At 38.3% G+C, this 15,220-nt stretch overlaps 1 protein-coding gene across 2 annotated transcripts in view; it reads left to right on the top strand.

Moving 5' to 3' along the window:
- pi4kaa (phosphatidylinositol 4-kinase, catalytic, alpha a) overlaps nucleotides 1–13,142 on the top strand; it is a 36,353-nt gene extending 23,211 nt beyond the window's left edge. For both annotated transcript variants that reach the window (XM_066650609.1, XM_066650608.1), the window contains exons 37-55: nucleotides 200–358; nucleotides 1,150–1,229; nucleotides 1,361–1,560; nucleotides 1,668–1,758; nucleotides 2,948–3,115; nucleotides 3,738–3,791; nucleotides 3,882–4,002; nucleotides 4,714–4,843; nucleotides 4,973–5,043; nucleotides 5,700–5,772; nucleotides 5,910–5,980; nucleotides 6,129–6,238; nucleotides 6,322–6,426; nucleotides 6,834–6,959; nucleotides 8,296–8,416; nucleotides 8,977–9,136; nucleotides 9,361–9,450; nucleotides 9,568–9,651; nucleotides 10,328–13,142. In XM_066650609.1, coding sequence (XP_066506706.1) covers nucleotides 200–358; nucleotides 1,150–1,229; nucleotides 1,361–1,560; nucleotides 1,668–1,758; nucleotides 2,948–3,115; nucleotides 3,738–3,791; nucleotides 3,882–4,002; nucleotides 4,714–4,843; nucleotides 4,973–5,043; nucleotides 5,700–5,772; nucleotides 5,910–5,980; nucleotides 6,129–6,238; nucleotides 6,322–6,426; nucleotides 6,834–6,959; nucleotides 8,296–8,416; nucleotides 8,977–9,136; nucleotides 9,361–9,450; nucleotides 9,568–9,651; nucleotides 10,328–10,379 — 2,066 coding nt within the window. In that variant the 3' untranslated portion in view covers nucleotides 10,380–13,142. The remainder of the gene's footprint in view (nucleotides 1–199; nucleotides 359–1,149; nucleotides 1,230–1,360; nucleotides 1,561–1,667; nucleotides 1,759–2,947; nucleotides 3,116–3,737; nucleotides 3,792–3,881; nucleotides 4,003–4,713; nucleotides 4,844–4,972; nucleotides 5,044–5,699; nucleotides 5,773–5,909; nucleotides 5,981–6,128; nucleotides 6,239–6,321; nucleotides 6,427–6,833; nucleotides 6,960–8,295; nucleotides 8,417–8,976; nucleotides 9,137–9,360; nucleotides 9,451–9,567; nucleotides 9,652–10,327) is intronic.
- The last annotated feature ends 2,078 nt before the right edge of the window (nucleotides 13,143–15,220 follow it).

The raw sequence follows: 15,220 nt of genomic DNA, 5'->3' as shown, positions 1-15,220 counted from the left end.
AGAAAGAAAGTGCTGGATTACAACATGGAATCGTCAGTAACATCCACGGTTTCGATGGAAAAATAATGAAGGATAGATCTTATAAAACTTAGGAACCTAGTGCTTGTCTTTAGGGTCATGATTATACAAAATAGGCCTAGATTAAATTGAGTAAAGCATCAGCAAAGTTACTAAAAAATATTTTGCTTGACTTTGGCAGACAACCAGGACCCGTCACTGAATAGTCTATCTGTGATGACTGCGGCTGACCCCAGGAACACCATGGACATGTCAGTGGGCACCCGCCAGCAGAGCGCCCAAGGCTGGATCAACACGTACCCGCTGTCCAGTGGCATGTCCACAACTTCCAAGAAATCAGGTCTGGCCGCTCCGTAACCGATTCATTTTAATTGTATAATTGCATTAGCCTTGCACTCCAGGTAATGCTCTGAACTCTCTGCTGACCAGGGAAGTCTAGAGTGTCTGAGACGGATGTTGTGTATCAGCTTGCATGTGACGTACTGTTTGACTTGTCTGAGACAGGGTGCTTAGTTAGTGACAGTAGTAAAGGAGTGAGTACGTTATTAGCATATGTGGTTGTGGTTATACTTTATTTGAACTATAGTTTAAAGTGATAATGGACAAGACTAGACAAGTCTGCTTGAGCTGGGTTACTGTTGGCTGCATGGTATTTGTGCTTCTCAAGTGGCTAAAGGAGATGTATATTTTCTGTCAACACTACAAGCATTACTGATACAACTTGTTCTACTTCTACTAATAACCATGAATTAATTTCATTACTGTAACATCTGATATCTACTTCATTGCCATGAATAAGAACATGAAGATTCATTTAGCTGTCTAGCTAGATCAGAAAAAGAGCCCCAGATTTTATTAACATGATTAGGGATTCTACAAACACACGCAGCCTCACACATGTTTACAGTTTGCTAGCTTGCCCAAGTCATGTGTAATGACAAGCCAGTTAATTTATCATATTCCCTGGAGGGTGTCTGTTTTGTCTGTTATATCAATTTATAAATTCATTCATTCATTTATTGTTAACTCAGTAAACAATAAAGGTTTGCATAAGCAAAGCTTCATCAAAGACGCTATTTGAATCTATGCAAACCATGAATACCCCTTTTTTTTTTTCTTTATTTCACATAGGAATGTCCAAAAAGAGTAACAGAGGCACTCAGCTGCACAAGTACTACATGAAGCGCAGAACACTACTCTTGGCTTTACTGGTAGGCATTCCCTTTTTTAGCCTCTTTTTAAGTGTAAGCTCTTCTTAAAAAGCTTAAAGAAACATGCCATTTGTGCCAATTTATGTTATTGATCAAATAAGCTGGCCACTGATATCCTCCGTCTCATTTAGGCCAGTGAAATTGAGCGGCTGACTACCTGGTACAACCCACTGTCCGCACAGGAGCTAGCCATTTTCACTGAGCAGTCTGTGGAGACCAGTATTGCCAACTGGAGGTCCAAATACATCAGTCTTAGTGAGAAACAATGGAAAGACCATGTCAACCTTGCCTGGAGCATCTCTCCCTACCTTGCTTTGCAGCTACCAGCCAGGTATATTCAAATAAAGGCAAATATGTTAGAGATGTCACCTTTGTGTCAGTACCCTCAAATCTAGTGTTGATGAGAGATGGTTTTACTGTTTTGGGCCTGTTTTACAGGTTTAAAAACACAGAGGCAATTGTAGCTGAAGTGACCCGGCTGGTCCGACTGGACCCCGGAGCTGTTAGTGACGTCCCAGAGGCTGTGAAGGTGAGACAAAAGACTTAATGGTATTCTTTTTTTTTCCCCCTCTCAGTCTACTTTAAAATGATAGTAAAGACAAAAAGTGGCACAACCGGCTAAAAAGATAGCGTTCTAAACATGTTTGATTCTCAGTGATGCTTCCAACACTCATGCATGCATATGAGACTCGTTCATCCATTTAGGGGAGACCTAGAAAGCAGATGTCTATAGAGAGTGAAACTGAAGAAACAAGGAAAAAATGTCAGTGATGTGAAGCACATTGAGAGAAAGGGCCCCTTGTAATACAGCTCCTAACTGTGAGAGAGTGAGTGTGTAAATGAGCCAGTTTTATGAGATAACATTACAGACTTCGGACTGGTGAAATACAGAAAAAAAATTAAACTATAGAATGGGGAAAATGATTGAAATTTAAATTTCATTAAACTGTTTACCACAACCATGAAATGCATTAAGCAGAAAAGATGATAATGATTTCTGCTTTTTACACTGGTGTTCAAATCTGTGGGACCTGTGTTAAAGAAATTATACATTTTTTAAAACTGAGACTCACTGGGCTTGGCTTATGTTCTTTGAAGAGCAAAAATCTTTTATTCGTTAGTGTGATTTTGCAGAAATAGATGCCAACTGTTCACAAAATATTCTGCATATAATGTTTGGAATAGTTCCTGCGAACATTAGGCAAGCAACAAATACACAAAGAGCACACGAGTGTTAATGCAGTTTCCTCACTAATTTAGTCATTGCTAATTGCACCTTTTAGTTAGGTCTCCTCCAAATACACAGAGCTAAAAATCCGAGAGGGTAAAGGCAAAATCCTCTAAAACATGTGAAACCTGTCAATGCTTGTTTTTAAAATGCTAGTAATACAGCAACACTTGACAGCTGATTTGCTTGGAGAAGATCACAAACAGCCCACGGTGCTGATTTATCAGTTAACAGTTTCCATGTTGGCATGCATTGTGCTTGTTGTCCTACCTACCCAGAGAGAGCAAGGCCAGTTGGGACAAGGCCTCTGGGCATGCTGGCCTCTTATGTCTAATGAATCACCAGAGATAAACAAGAAATCTCTCACAGTTGCATCACTCGGGAACATCAAATGATGAGTCAGCATCACATATTGTTATTTGCAGATAACCTAGCTTTCAGAACTATTTTTGTTCTCCTTTTAATCATTCATATGTTTCTGTACACACAGTTCCTTGTGACATGGCACACCATAGACGCTGACTCACCTGAACTGAGCCACATCCTTTGTTGGGCCCCTGCTGACCCCCCCACAGGCCTGTCCTACTTCTCCAGCATGTACCCCCCTCACCCGCTCACTGCACAGTATGGGGTCAAAGTGCTACGCTCCTTCCCTCCCGTATGTATGGGCAGCTTCTGACATTTTTTATCTAGTAGTGCATATTTGGCATTTTTTAAATAATCTGTGTTAATTTAGTTGGTATGTTGACAGTGTGAAGTGTCCGAGATTATTGTGCAACTACTGGCAGTGTGGTAAGCTGTCCTGTCAAAATAAAAGACTGAAAACTAGTCACGAATCAAACTTGGATGACATTCAGAATACTAGAAGAATTATTTTTATTAAAGAATAATTATAAATATTAGAAGATGACCTTTTTTTGTACAGTGTAAAAAAATATTTTTTTATTTATTTTATTTTTTCAGTTTCATGGGTATATATTGGATATGTCTGATTAAGAAACGTATTAAAAATTACATTGTTTGATTAAGTTGCATTTAAAAATCAATCGATTTCATATTCTAAAAACATCAGATGACATACTCTAAAGTAAAAGTGGTCGTATTAGATTCTCTTTGAGTGTATGTTGCCCATTTAAGATACAAAGCTTAAATGTGCAGTTCAGTGCATGAGAAATGTATTACAATGTTGAATATTTATCTCTAAAAACCACAACTAATAACACTGAGTGGAAATCTCATGGTGCAAAAGAGTGTAACTCTGCTTTGTTGCCTCTGGACAGGACGCAATTCTGTTCTACATTCCGCAAATTGTGCAGGCTCTCCGGTATGACAAGGTAAGGAGAGTTCAGACACGCACACGTTTCCTAACAAAGCATGGGCCAGGGCTTTCCAATGACCTCATGGTTTCCTCTCCTCTGTGACAGATGGGATATGTACGTGAGTATATACTGTGGGCCGCACAGAAGTCCCAGCTTCTCGCCCACCAGTTCATCTGGAACATGAAAACCAACATATACCTGGATGAGGAAGGCCATCAGAAAGACCGTGAGTGTAGAGGAAAAGCATCTCAGGGGATTGTAACCAACACAATATCAACACAAATTGCAGCTGCTGGTGTTTGATCCTTTTTTTTTGCAGTGCAAGTTTAATTTTGTTTTGGACATGGACATTTATAGGTCTATAAATCTACTGCTGGGCTCCAATGCACATGATGAAAAGTCCTAAAATGCTACAGAAATGCAGGCATTTTTTGACAAATGTTTGTCATCCCTACAGAATCCTGTTTACAAAAATAAATATGTGTTTATTTAATTCAGAAAGTTACCACTTTAAATAAAAACAATTTTTATATTATTTATTTATTAAAGTAAATCTACTCCTCAACTGAAAAGGCCAGAGTCTAGTATAGTAAAGGGATTTTCCTGTAAACATTGTATCTCACCCAAGGGGTCTAAATCATGTAGTAAATTCACTTAAAGCATCATTGTTGTGCTGTTTAGGATCTGTAGTCACCATGTTAACCTATCCCAGAACAGCTTAAATGTACTCTATATACTTCCGTGGCAGTATTGGCCTTTTAAAAGTGATCCAACATCATGAAGCAGAAAATCTAGAGTTTGATGAAAATAAGCTTGAAATTATCATGTTTAGCAGCTGACATTGTGTGACATAAATATGTTGCAGATCACTGGTATAGAACATTCATAGTCTTCATTTTAAAAATAATACATTTCTTTCTTTCAATTTGGTACACAGCGGACATTGGAGAACTGCTTGAGCAGATGATGGAAGAGATCATAAGCTCTCTGTCAGGCCCAGCCAAAGACTTCTACCAGCGAGAGTTTGACTTCTTCAACAAAATCACCAATGTCTCTGCCATCATAAAGTATGTTCTTCCAGTGTTAATCAACAGCATGTGTTCAACTTCTCTGTTTCTTTTCCATTCATGCCATGTTGTTTGGTATCTTTGTTTATGCAAGTCAAGTTTTATATTAATATTGTTTTCTTTTATCAGGCCTGTCCCAAAAGGAGAGGAGAGAAAAAGGGCTTGTCTAAAAGCTTTGTCTGATATCAAAGTTCAGCCAGGTTAGAAAATATCCATTGTTTTATTGGGTACCACTTTATAATGACTACACTTACAAAGGTTAATAAAAGAGTTAAAAACCTGTTTAATTAGGTTGTAAACACCTTAAAAGCAATTAATAATAATTTTTAATACAGATATAAAAAGGGCAACAGTAACCTTTTTTTGTCAGAGAACTTACTGAAAACATCAAAGTAAACAATGAGCTAAGACCAAAATATGTGAATTTAGTGATTTAGTGATGGTAAGATACACATAAATGTCTAAAAATACATTCTATTAGTGCTTGATTGATTAAACTTGATTGTTAAATGGTTAAACTTATTAACAAATATGTGCTGAAGCTGACAGGCCTAATGCTGGCCTAATGGAGAACACAGAGTAAGGTCAGAATCTGACAGGTTTAACAGTGTAGATGGATGTGGGTTCACTATTTGGCAAATAACAGGTCACTGTTACCTTCTATCAGTTTTACTTTTAATGTGTTTACAACCTAATTAATAACCATTAATAAACTGATGGTAAAGCGTTATAAGAGCAGCCATAGTCTAAAGTGGTACCATTTATAGTTTATCATTTGTTTCTTTTATTCTAGGGCTGAAGTGGTGGCTTTTTTCTGGACATAGCTCAATATATTTTGTTTTCTTTCTTTTCCCAGGCTGCTACTTACCAAGCAATCCTGAAGCCATTGTTCTGGATATTGATTACAAGTCAGGAACTCCTATGCAGAGGTGCTGTATTTGAAACAGATGACCAATGCAAATGTGGTTGCGCATCATTTTTATGAAAGCACCTCTAATTCATGTGCCAATATTAACATGTCATGAAGACCTTTTTTCCATGCTATTTATTTGTTTCATTTGTGCAGTGCTGCCAAAGCTCCTTATCTGGCGAAGTTCAAAGTCAAGCGGTGTGGAGTTAGTGAACTTGAAAAAGAAGGTTTGTAAGGAATTCCTCTATCTATCCATTCTTTTTTCTCTATTTTCATCTGTGTTGTATCATAATGTGTTAGTCATATTAGTTCAAAATAAACATTGTAATGGATTTTAAAACTTATATTAAGTTGAAACTGTATTTCATTGTCCAGGGTTGCGCTGCGACACTGACTGTGTAGAAGACTGTGAAGAAAACTCAGAAGCCCGTTTAAAGGTCTGCTGGCAGGCAGCCATCTTTAAAGTGGGAGATGACTGCAGACAGGTTAGTCTTCCTCAGAGCAACTTAGGAGTTTCCAAAGCATCTCCCCATTCGCGCCACAGCTGACTTTTGGTGTCTTGTGATAGGACATGTTGGCACTGCAGATCATTGGTCTCTTTAAGAACATCTTCCAGCTGGTTGGATTGGATCTGTTTGTGTTCCCCTATAGAGTTGTAGCCACAGCCCCTGGGGTGAGTTCTCTTTATATGAATCTCTGCTAGCACATCAAATGTTATAGGGCTGCAAATGATATTGTTTGTAAAATATAACAGTATTTGAATTTGCAGAAGTGACCTTGCAGAAGTCAGTCCAAATGAGAATTTAGCCAGTCATGAATGTCAGTCATTGGCAATGCCTCAACCACTCATTACTGCAAGTTTAAAAAAAGAACATAATTAGCCTCTTATTTTTCTGGGCAGTCACGACGGTATTGATTAAACGCAGGCCAGCCAGTGCATCAAGGATTTACTAATGTCTTTTGATATATTGTCGGGAAATGTAAATTATACAATAATGAAATAGATAAACTGGAAAAGCTTTGACCTCAGGGCAATTCAAATTATTCAAGAATAAATCAAATTGTCTATTTATCTTCCAGTGTGGTGTAATTGAGTGTATTCCAGACTGTAAATCTCGTGACCAGCTGGGCAGACAAACAGACTTTGGCATGTATGACTACTTCAGGAACCAGTATGGGGACGAGTCTACACTAGCCTTCCAGAAGGTAATGGTCTGTTCAAAACTTCCATTAAACCCCAGTGTAATCCAGACGAGTTCAGTTCAGATTCATCCGGCTGGCCATTTTTACAACATTGTGAAATAGCACCTTTGCATTTCTAGGGCTCTTATAAGTCACCCTGAGGGTGTCTGTTTAAGGAATAGTCATTAAATGGTCACTCTGACCAGACTAGGCCAAAACCTTGTCTGGGGATGTATCTTGTAGGTGAATGTTTTAAATAACTACTGCTGCTTTGGGGACTTTTTGTGGATGAGTTTTAGGTTTTGTCACTAGCTGGCTGATGTAGAAGGAAACCAGATGGTTATTATTACTGCAAGTCTGCTAGTAAATAAATTTCTAACAGCCTAGCCCTAGGCTAGCCATAGTGTCTTTTTTAGAGGAAGAGGGAAAACATTTAAAGGAAGAAAGACTCAAAAGAAAGAAAAGAAAAAGTCTAACCCACACTGGATAAGTGAATTACAGTAAACAAAAGAGAGATCTGTCAAGAGCAAAATTCTGGTGGCTTTGATATCATGTTAAGTATATTTAAAATATTCTTACATTTAATGTATCAATACTGTAAAAAGATTTTCTTTTAAAGCATTTTAGACCATCTATTTTTCTGATTTTAACTGTAAAGGTAAGATAGGGTGACCAGACCTCCTCTTTTACCTGGACATGTCCTCTTTTTTAGACCTTACATAGAACTTCGAGAAGCGTTTCGTTCACAAACTAGTCCCGCCCTCCCCTACTCCGTTTGGTTCGCTTGAGTGAGAAGGGGGCGTGGTGAAGTAGCCTAAACTCTTCTGATTGCACGGTCTGACTGTAGAGCTACTGTTATTGGTCGATAACCTCCACTGTAAACATTTAATTGGTCAGTCTGCAAGTCAGTATTCCTTGTTTACGTCAGGCAAAGCTCATGTACCTACCCTCATCTCGAGCAGCTATGCAGAAACGTCAATGTAAGTTCTCGGATGAATTAAAAAAGAAATTCCCATGTTTTGTGTAGCAAATAAAGGTGTAAAGGACCTAAAAGCACACATAAGTTCAGCTAAGCATACAATGGCAGCGAGGGGCAAGACCCCCCCGCCCCCCTTAGCAGTGATTAAGTTAAGGTGAAATTAAAAAGAAAGGGATATTTATTACTCTAACATATTTATTTTATATGGTGCACAATCTAAATCTATAAATCATCGATATTAATGCTTACCAATGTCAACACATTACCAATGTGTTCATACTCTTATCTATTGTCTGCTTGCTGTATTTGAAAGTGTTGTGTGAGTTGTCCTGTTGATTAAATCGCACATCCTCATTTTTTATCTGTGCTTGTGTTCTACAGGCACGGTATAATTTCATTCGCAGCATGGCTTCCTACAGTCTGCTTCTCTTCCTGCTGCAGATCAAAGACCGCCACAATGGCAACATCATGCTGGACAGCAAGGGCCACCTCATTCACATTGGTCTGTCTGACTCATTCCCAAACTTGCACTGACTAATGGTTTCAGACGTGGTTTTAACAGTCTTTAATTTCTCCAACCAATGACAAGTTTATTGCCTTCTTTTACTTCTGAAGGTTTCCAATTTAGACTACATTATTTTTATTTATTTTTATTTACTTAGTAAAAGTTTCTGAACAGCTGTCCAGGTTTTCAAATTCATAGTATTTATTTGTCTTTTTATGGTGGAAGGATGGACAGCAACACTTTTGCAAATTTTCAGAGGCATTTCCAAAGCTTGCTTTTCTCTTGCAAAAAAGGAAGCTTTAATTATTGTTTATCCGAAGGTGAACATTTTGGTAAACAAGTGAACAAAGACAGATTTGATAGTATACTTACTTAAATAATGCATTCAATCTATTTTTCTTACACTGGCATCAAATTAAATAAACAAAAAGGTGGTTAGACTTTTACCCAGCACTGTCACTACGTAATTAATGAATTAATGTACCTGCACCGTGCCTTTTTCAGAGACAAATATATTGTGTGTTTACTTTTGTGTGTGTGTGTGTGTGTGTGTGTAGATTTTGGCTTCATGTTTGAAAGTTCTCCGGGTGGTAACCTGGGCTGGGAACCAGACATCAAGCTGACCGACGAAATGGTGATGATCATGGGGGGCAAAATGGAAGCGACTCCCTTTAAGTGGTTCATGGAGATGTGCGTGCGTGGATACCTCGCAGTAAGGTGAGATGTGCTGCTTGTAAATATTTCAGTGACCCTCTGGGACACAGGATAAGGTGTAAGTGCAGCAGGGAGGGTTAGAGTCCAGTGTGATGTTTTTGGCAGTGTATGTGTGAGTGAGAGAGAAATCTGTACAGCATATGCTTTTTTTTTTTTAAAGTCCACTCGAGTATACTAATTCTCTTTTGATGACTTTTGGTACTCGCTGTTTCTTTCTGCCCTCCAAGGCCTTATATGGATGCTGTGGTGTCATTGGTGACCTTGATGTTGGACACTGGTCTCCCATGCTTCAGAGGACAGACCATAAAATTGCTCAAGTATGTGTGCACGTTTTAAATGTACCTTACTGGCACAGATGATGATAATCGTCATTAATGCTGGAATTAATTATTTTTGATGTATTTATTTATTGGCATTTTTTGGCTTTTTTCCAGGCAAAGGTTCAACCCCAACATGAGTGAAAAGGAGGCCGCAGCCTTCATGATCAAAGTCATTGAACGTTGCTTCCTTAGCAGCAGGTACACCCCAATTTTATTTTGTTCCATTTTAAGGTTTTCCCAACTTACTGACCAAATATGAGGTCAGTGTTCACTATTACCTTTTTTATTATGGCTTTGGAGATATAGGGGTAATGTAAAATAAAGCAGACCATTCAAAGAGGACAATGACTTTCAGTCTCTTTTTTCATTTTCAAGTAAATTTTTTTATATACTCAAATATTTTATAATATAGCTATATTTAAGGAAGAAAGTAGCTTTTTCTTAATTACCACTAAAACAATATTTATTTTCTTGTAATAGCTTCCCTCACTAGGTTCAGTACTTTTTTAGACAGATCTAACTGAATACTCAGACACTTTGGCATTTAGAAACACATTTGTACATTGTTTGTCACTGAATCATTCAACTTCAATTGGAATAACACTGAATATTAAAGGTTGAGTTGATCAGCCTAAGTCTAGTTGTAATGAATAGTTTAAGGAAAATAGTTTAAGGAACTCGGTTCTCTAAAGAAGTAATAGATTTTTGTATATTGAGTATTTTACAGAAGCTTTCAGTGCAGCCCAGGAAATGTGTCAATGATCTGGGATCTTGGTTGAAAAACTACATTTGAGATAATAAGAATTATATATATCAACACTTTAAGTGCAGAACTTCTTCTTGACTGCCCTCTGTTTCTGTTTCTGTGTTCCAGGAGCAAGACCTATGACATGCTTCAGTATTACCAAAACCAGATCCCATACTGATGCAGCTCCTCCTTGTTCCCATTCACATCTTTATCTATTAGCAGTAGCCCTCCCTCCGAGATCAATGGCCATATCAGTGGACGAGCATCCGTGAAGACAAGCACTTTATAGATTTTAATAATTAATAATACGGACCCCGTCACAGCAGAGGTAATTGCAAAAGTCCACATAAGCCGTATCCTCCAGAGCTGACATGGGGCTTCCGTAGTCATCTGCTGTAGAAAGCGCTGCATGTGCAATGAGTATGTTTTATCTCCCTTTAAAGTACGCACCCAACATGGTGCTGTGTGAACATACTTCTGTGTTCTTTCTTAATCGTACTCTTTGGTAACATTCCTGATCTTATTCTAATGCATTCTAAACTATACTTGGAACTTCAGGGCTGTTTACTTTAGCATGTTCTTATTACCCAAAAAGCCATTTCTATGACCATGGCACAGATAGTACTGTATTTAATGGTGTGCCCCTGCAACAATCGGACGTTATGCAATATGTCTGCCTGTGCGTGTGTTACGTTTGTAATAGGAGGATATACTAAAGGGAAAAGTTCAACCAAAAAGAAACACTTTAATTTTTTTTATTATTATTAATTTAGCTTTGCAAACTAGCGTTCTCTGAAAGACATTCATTTACTTGGAGTATTTTTGCACTTTTGTCATCTTTGCCGTGATGCTATCAAACAGAGAGGTCCATATTTATTTCCCTTTAAACCAGAACTTTAGCTAAATCTGAGGCTAAATTTTAGCTAAAGATCTGGAGAGTCGAACCCATTAAACCCATAGCTCCAACAGTTTATTTCATCTCAGTTCAAATGCTTCAAGAAGAGTACTGTCATGAGTTTAAGGAGAATTCCTCTTTTTCAAAAATTGGCAAAATAGATGTCAAAACATCAGCAAATCCTTTCAAAGTGGTTTTATGTGTATGACATGTTGGAAAAATTGGCAGATCTCAATTGTTCATAGCAATTTTGATGAGGAGTGGTTTTGCATAAAAGTTATCTACAAGTCAACTGTTGCGTACAATGTTTCTAAATATGCTGCTTGATGCTCTTAAGCATTGTTTTACTATAGATTCAAGATGAAATTTAAAATCCTTATGTACAGTGAGATATATAAAGTGCATTATTACTTATTAAATATACATTTATTTGTGATTTACAATGTACAAAAAACGTGTCTTCCACATTTAACCCATTTGTGGCAGTGAGCACACACATACTGTAGTGTACTAGGGGCACTGAACACACACAGGGGCAGCAAGCAACAATCCCCAGCACCCAGGGAGCAGTCTGGGGTTAAGTGCCTTGCTCAAGGGCACATCAGCCTTGGACTAAGGGAGGAAGACAGTGCTGTTCCTTCACTCCAATTGCTCCTAATTTTCCTGCCAGTCGTGGGGATCAAACCGGCAATCTTCAGTGCCAAGCCCATTTTTTTAAATCATGAGGTGGCGACTGACAATTATATATAGATTACATAAGTACAGTATGTAGATACCTTTACTTTTGCATGATTAATCAATTTCACATCAAACCACTTTGAAATACTTTGCTTACGTGTCCAATAATGAATGACGCAAAATGTTTTTGATACCTTTTTAAAATAAGACTACGCTTACAATGGTTTATAAATGGTTTAAAAGCCTGTTCATTTCATAGTTATTAATTAGGTTGTAGATACTTTTAAAGGTCATTAATATTCATTTGTAACACAGAAATAGGAAGTGTGACAGTGACCTATTTTTTGTCTAATACTGAAAGTGTCAGAACCAACTGAAAATTGGTAAACAATAAGCTCAGACCTGAGAAAGTGAATGTAGTCATTTCACATGTTAAGGTCCACTACGTAATCATCAGTGTCTTAAAAGACACTCTGTTGGTGGTTAATTCATTAAATGGTTAAATTTCTTAACAAATATGTGATGAAGTTGACAGGGTTAATGTTGACTTATTTAAGGTCAGTATTCCGCAAGATCTGAGGTTTAACTGTAGATGGATGTGGGTTCACTGTTTGGCAAACAACAGGTCACTTTTGCCCTTTCTATTTATGTGTTACAACTGATTATTAATTACTATCAATGTATTAACCACACAATTAATAACTATTAACTAATTTTAAACCATTTATAAACCTATTTAAGTGTTGTCTTATTCTAAAGTGCTACCATTTTTAAAATATTTCTGGAACTCCCCTTCAAAGGATATAAAAGAAATTCATATATCTGGTCCGTTCAGACTTAATCAAAGCATTTGTCTGTCAGATACTTTATATGTATTATTTAGAGACTATCAAAAGAACCTATTTTAGTATATGTATCATAGTCTAGAAGTGAGGTTAATTTGATGTGTATATACTGTAATGTCTTACGTGTGAGATAATGATCAGTAGCTGAAGGATGGTCTCGTAGCTTATTGTAGTGGAATTTTAAAGTCTTAATGTCTTGATTATCACATAAAAAGTTTACTGACACATATTGCATGTGTCAGTAAAGGTTTCATTCATTTCTTTGGTGTTGTATTTACTCAGCAGTGCAATAACTCTCCTTGTGTTTCTGGACTAGTGTTTATATGCTGGTCAGGGAGGTGGTTGCTACTGTTTGTGAGCTCACTGACCAGCGTTTGTTGAAATCCTCACTGGGTTTACGCAGGGATTTGCTGACCACTAGGCATGTCCAGTGCTCCTACTGTAGAAATGATACTGAGTCCCAGTCAGAGTCCAATCAATGTATTCATGTACATCAATCCAAATACAAGTTCTATACAATAAAATCTGTGTCATTATTTCTAACAAATTGGTTATATACTAATCATTTATTAGTATATAAAATATTTGTGTGTGTGTTTGCGCGTGCGTACACTTAAACAGCTACTGTGGTGGTACCATTTGCTGTCACTGTAGTAGTACCCTTAGGGCTGGACAATAAATCAATATCAATATATATCGCAATATAATATATATATATATATTGACACCCACATGTATGTATGCATGAATATGTATATATGGCTGTTCATGGGCTGTGTGTGTAGAAGTCTACTTGAACACTGTGTCCTGCATTAATATTTAATTGGGGGGGATGTAGTGTGGCACAGAAACGCTGAGCTAATCCCTGAGAGGGAGAGTAGTGAGTAGTGTCCTCCATGGAGCTCCCGTGTTAAACACCAGAGAACTCATTAATGCACCTCCAGCAGCCAACCCCCCACACACACATTTCTTCCCATCTCCAAGGTTAGCTCTCGCTCTCTGTTCCGCTATCCTCCCCTGTCCCTGTTCATCATCCTTGAACCAGCACACGTACCGTGGTCAGAGGGGAGCCTTTGAGTGCTGAAAAGCTGCTGGCTCTTGGGTCCTTCCAGCACGGGAGAGAGTGTGTATGTGTGTGTGTATACCCTCCTGCAGAAGCTATTCTCTGAGAGCTTGCACTGTCTACAGGAATTCCACTTTCATCCATACATTAGGCCAAATACTGGATCGCCATGGCAACCAGTTCCCCCTGCACAGCCAGGAGGGGGTGAGTGAGTGGGTGTGTGTGTGTGGGTGTGTGTGTGTGTGTGTGGGTGGGTGGGTGGGTGTGTGTGTGTGTGTTGGGGGCTGTAAAAGGTGTTGCAACTGATTTCTCCTTTCTTCTCAAACATGCCTTTTCATTCACGACAGGGCAATTTTCAAAAAGCCTACCCCCTCCCCCTTCCCCAACACCCATACTCTAGCCTACCTTTGACAGTCCTCCCAGAGATATTTCAGCTCATCACAGTTAGAGGAACAAAAATGCTTTTACAGCTCTGTGGGACAGACCATTTTAACCTCCTCATTGCCAATGCATTTTCTAATTTTTCTTTTTTCCTTTTATCAAATTGCCTTTAGGCATCCACTGTTCTTGTGCCTTAAACAAATTTGCGATTCAGATGCACTTAAGTATTTCTGAACTGTAACTAACAGAGCATTAAACAGCATGAGCTCACTTAACCTGGGGTAATAATATCCTTGGACGATTATAGAAAGCAAGCGCAGTGCATCTGCTGGGGATTTCAAGCAGGAGACCACTCACTCAAGTCATGTTCCCCCTATTTTTAATGAGCTTACAGCTTATAAGCTTTGAGGTCGGTTTCATCTTGAGAGGATGCAGAGAGGGCTGTTAGGCCACACATTGTTCATGGAAGCTTTATTAGGCTTAGAGCATAGGCCTGGTTTACAAGCCCATAGAGGTCCACACTCCTCCTAGAAGACTACGCCTGCTTTCTGCACCTTTTCAAGGTTATTCGAATACAGACCTGATTACCCCAGACCCAAGCTTCCAAAGTGCCGATTGTACATAGGGCCCTGTCAAATCAGATTAGATAGACAAGCACCTTAATGAGGAAAGCTAGGACATCAGTCCCTTAAAGGGAACGTCAACAATTGTGGGGAAACACTCTTCTTTGGTTTGTTTAAGTTCATAAGCTCCATGTCTTTTGAGGGAGAAATAAATGACTGTTGTTTGTATGTGTCTGAAATTGAACTTGTCTGTAAGTTTTTAATTCACTGTTTGATTTCCCACAGAAACTCATTTGTAACTCGAGTTATATAGTTTTGTAGCTCTTTCGCTCTGTTTACTCTCATACTTTTTAGCACTGTACCGAATTCAGTCTTTTTAATCTACAGCAAAAATAACTCAATATTACACACGTATGGAACAGGAATAAAGCAATACCTTCATCTTGGATCATGATTTTCAGCATTTGGGGGTCTCTTTGTTGTCTGAAAACCTCCAAAATGCATAGCATAGCAGGCTAGGCTAACACACTTAGTTATTTTAACCATTTAAAAACACTGGGGCTTCATAAACATGTTTCAAGTGCCCAAACAGAG

Source organism: Hoplias malabaricus, chromosome 18 (assembly GCF_029633855.1).
Source record: "Hoplias malabaricus isolate fHopMal1 chromosome 18, fHopMal1.hap1, whole genome shotgun sequence".
Lineage (NCBI taxonomy): Eukaryota > Metazoa > Chordata > Actinopteri > Characiformes > Erythrinidae > Hoplias > Hoplias malabaricus.
The sequence above is the reverse complement of the archived record's forward strand: the minus strand, read 5'-3'. Positions and strand labels throughout refer to the sequence as shown.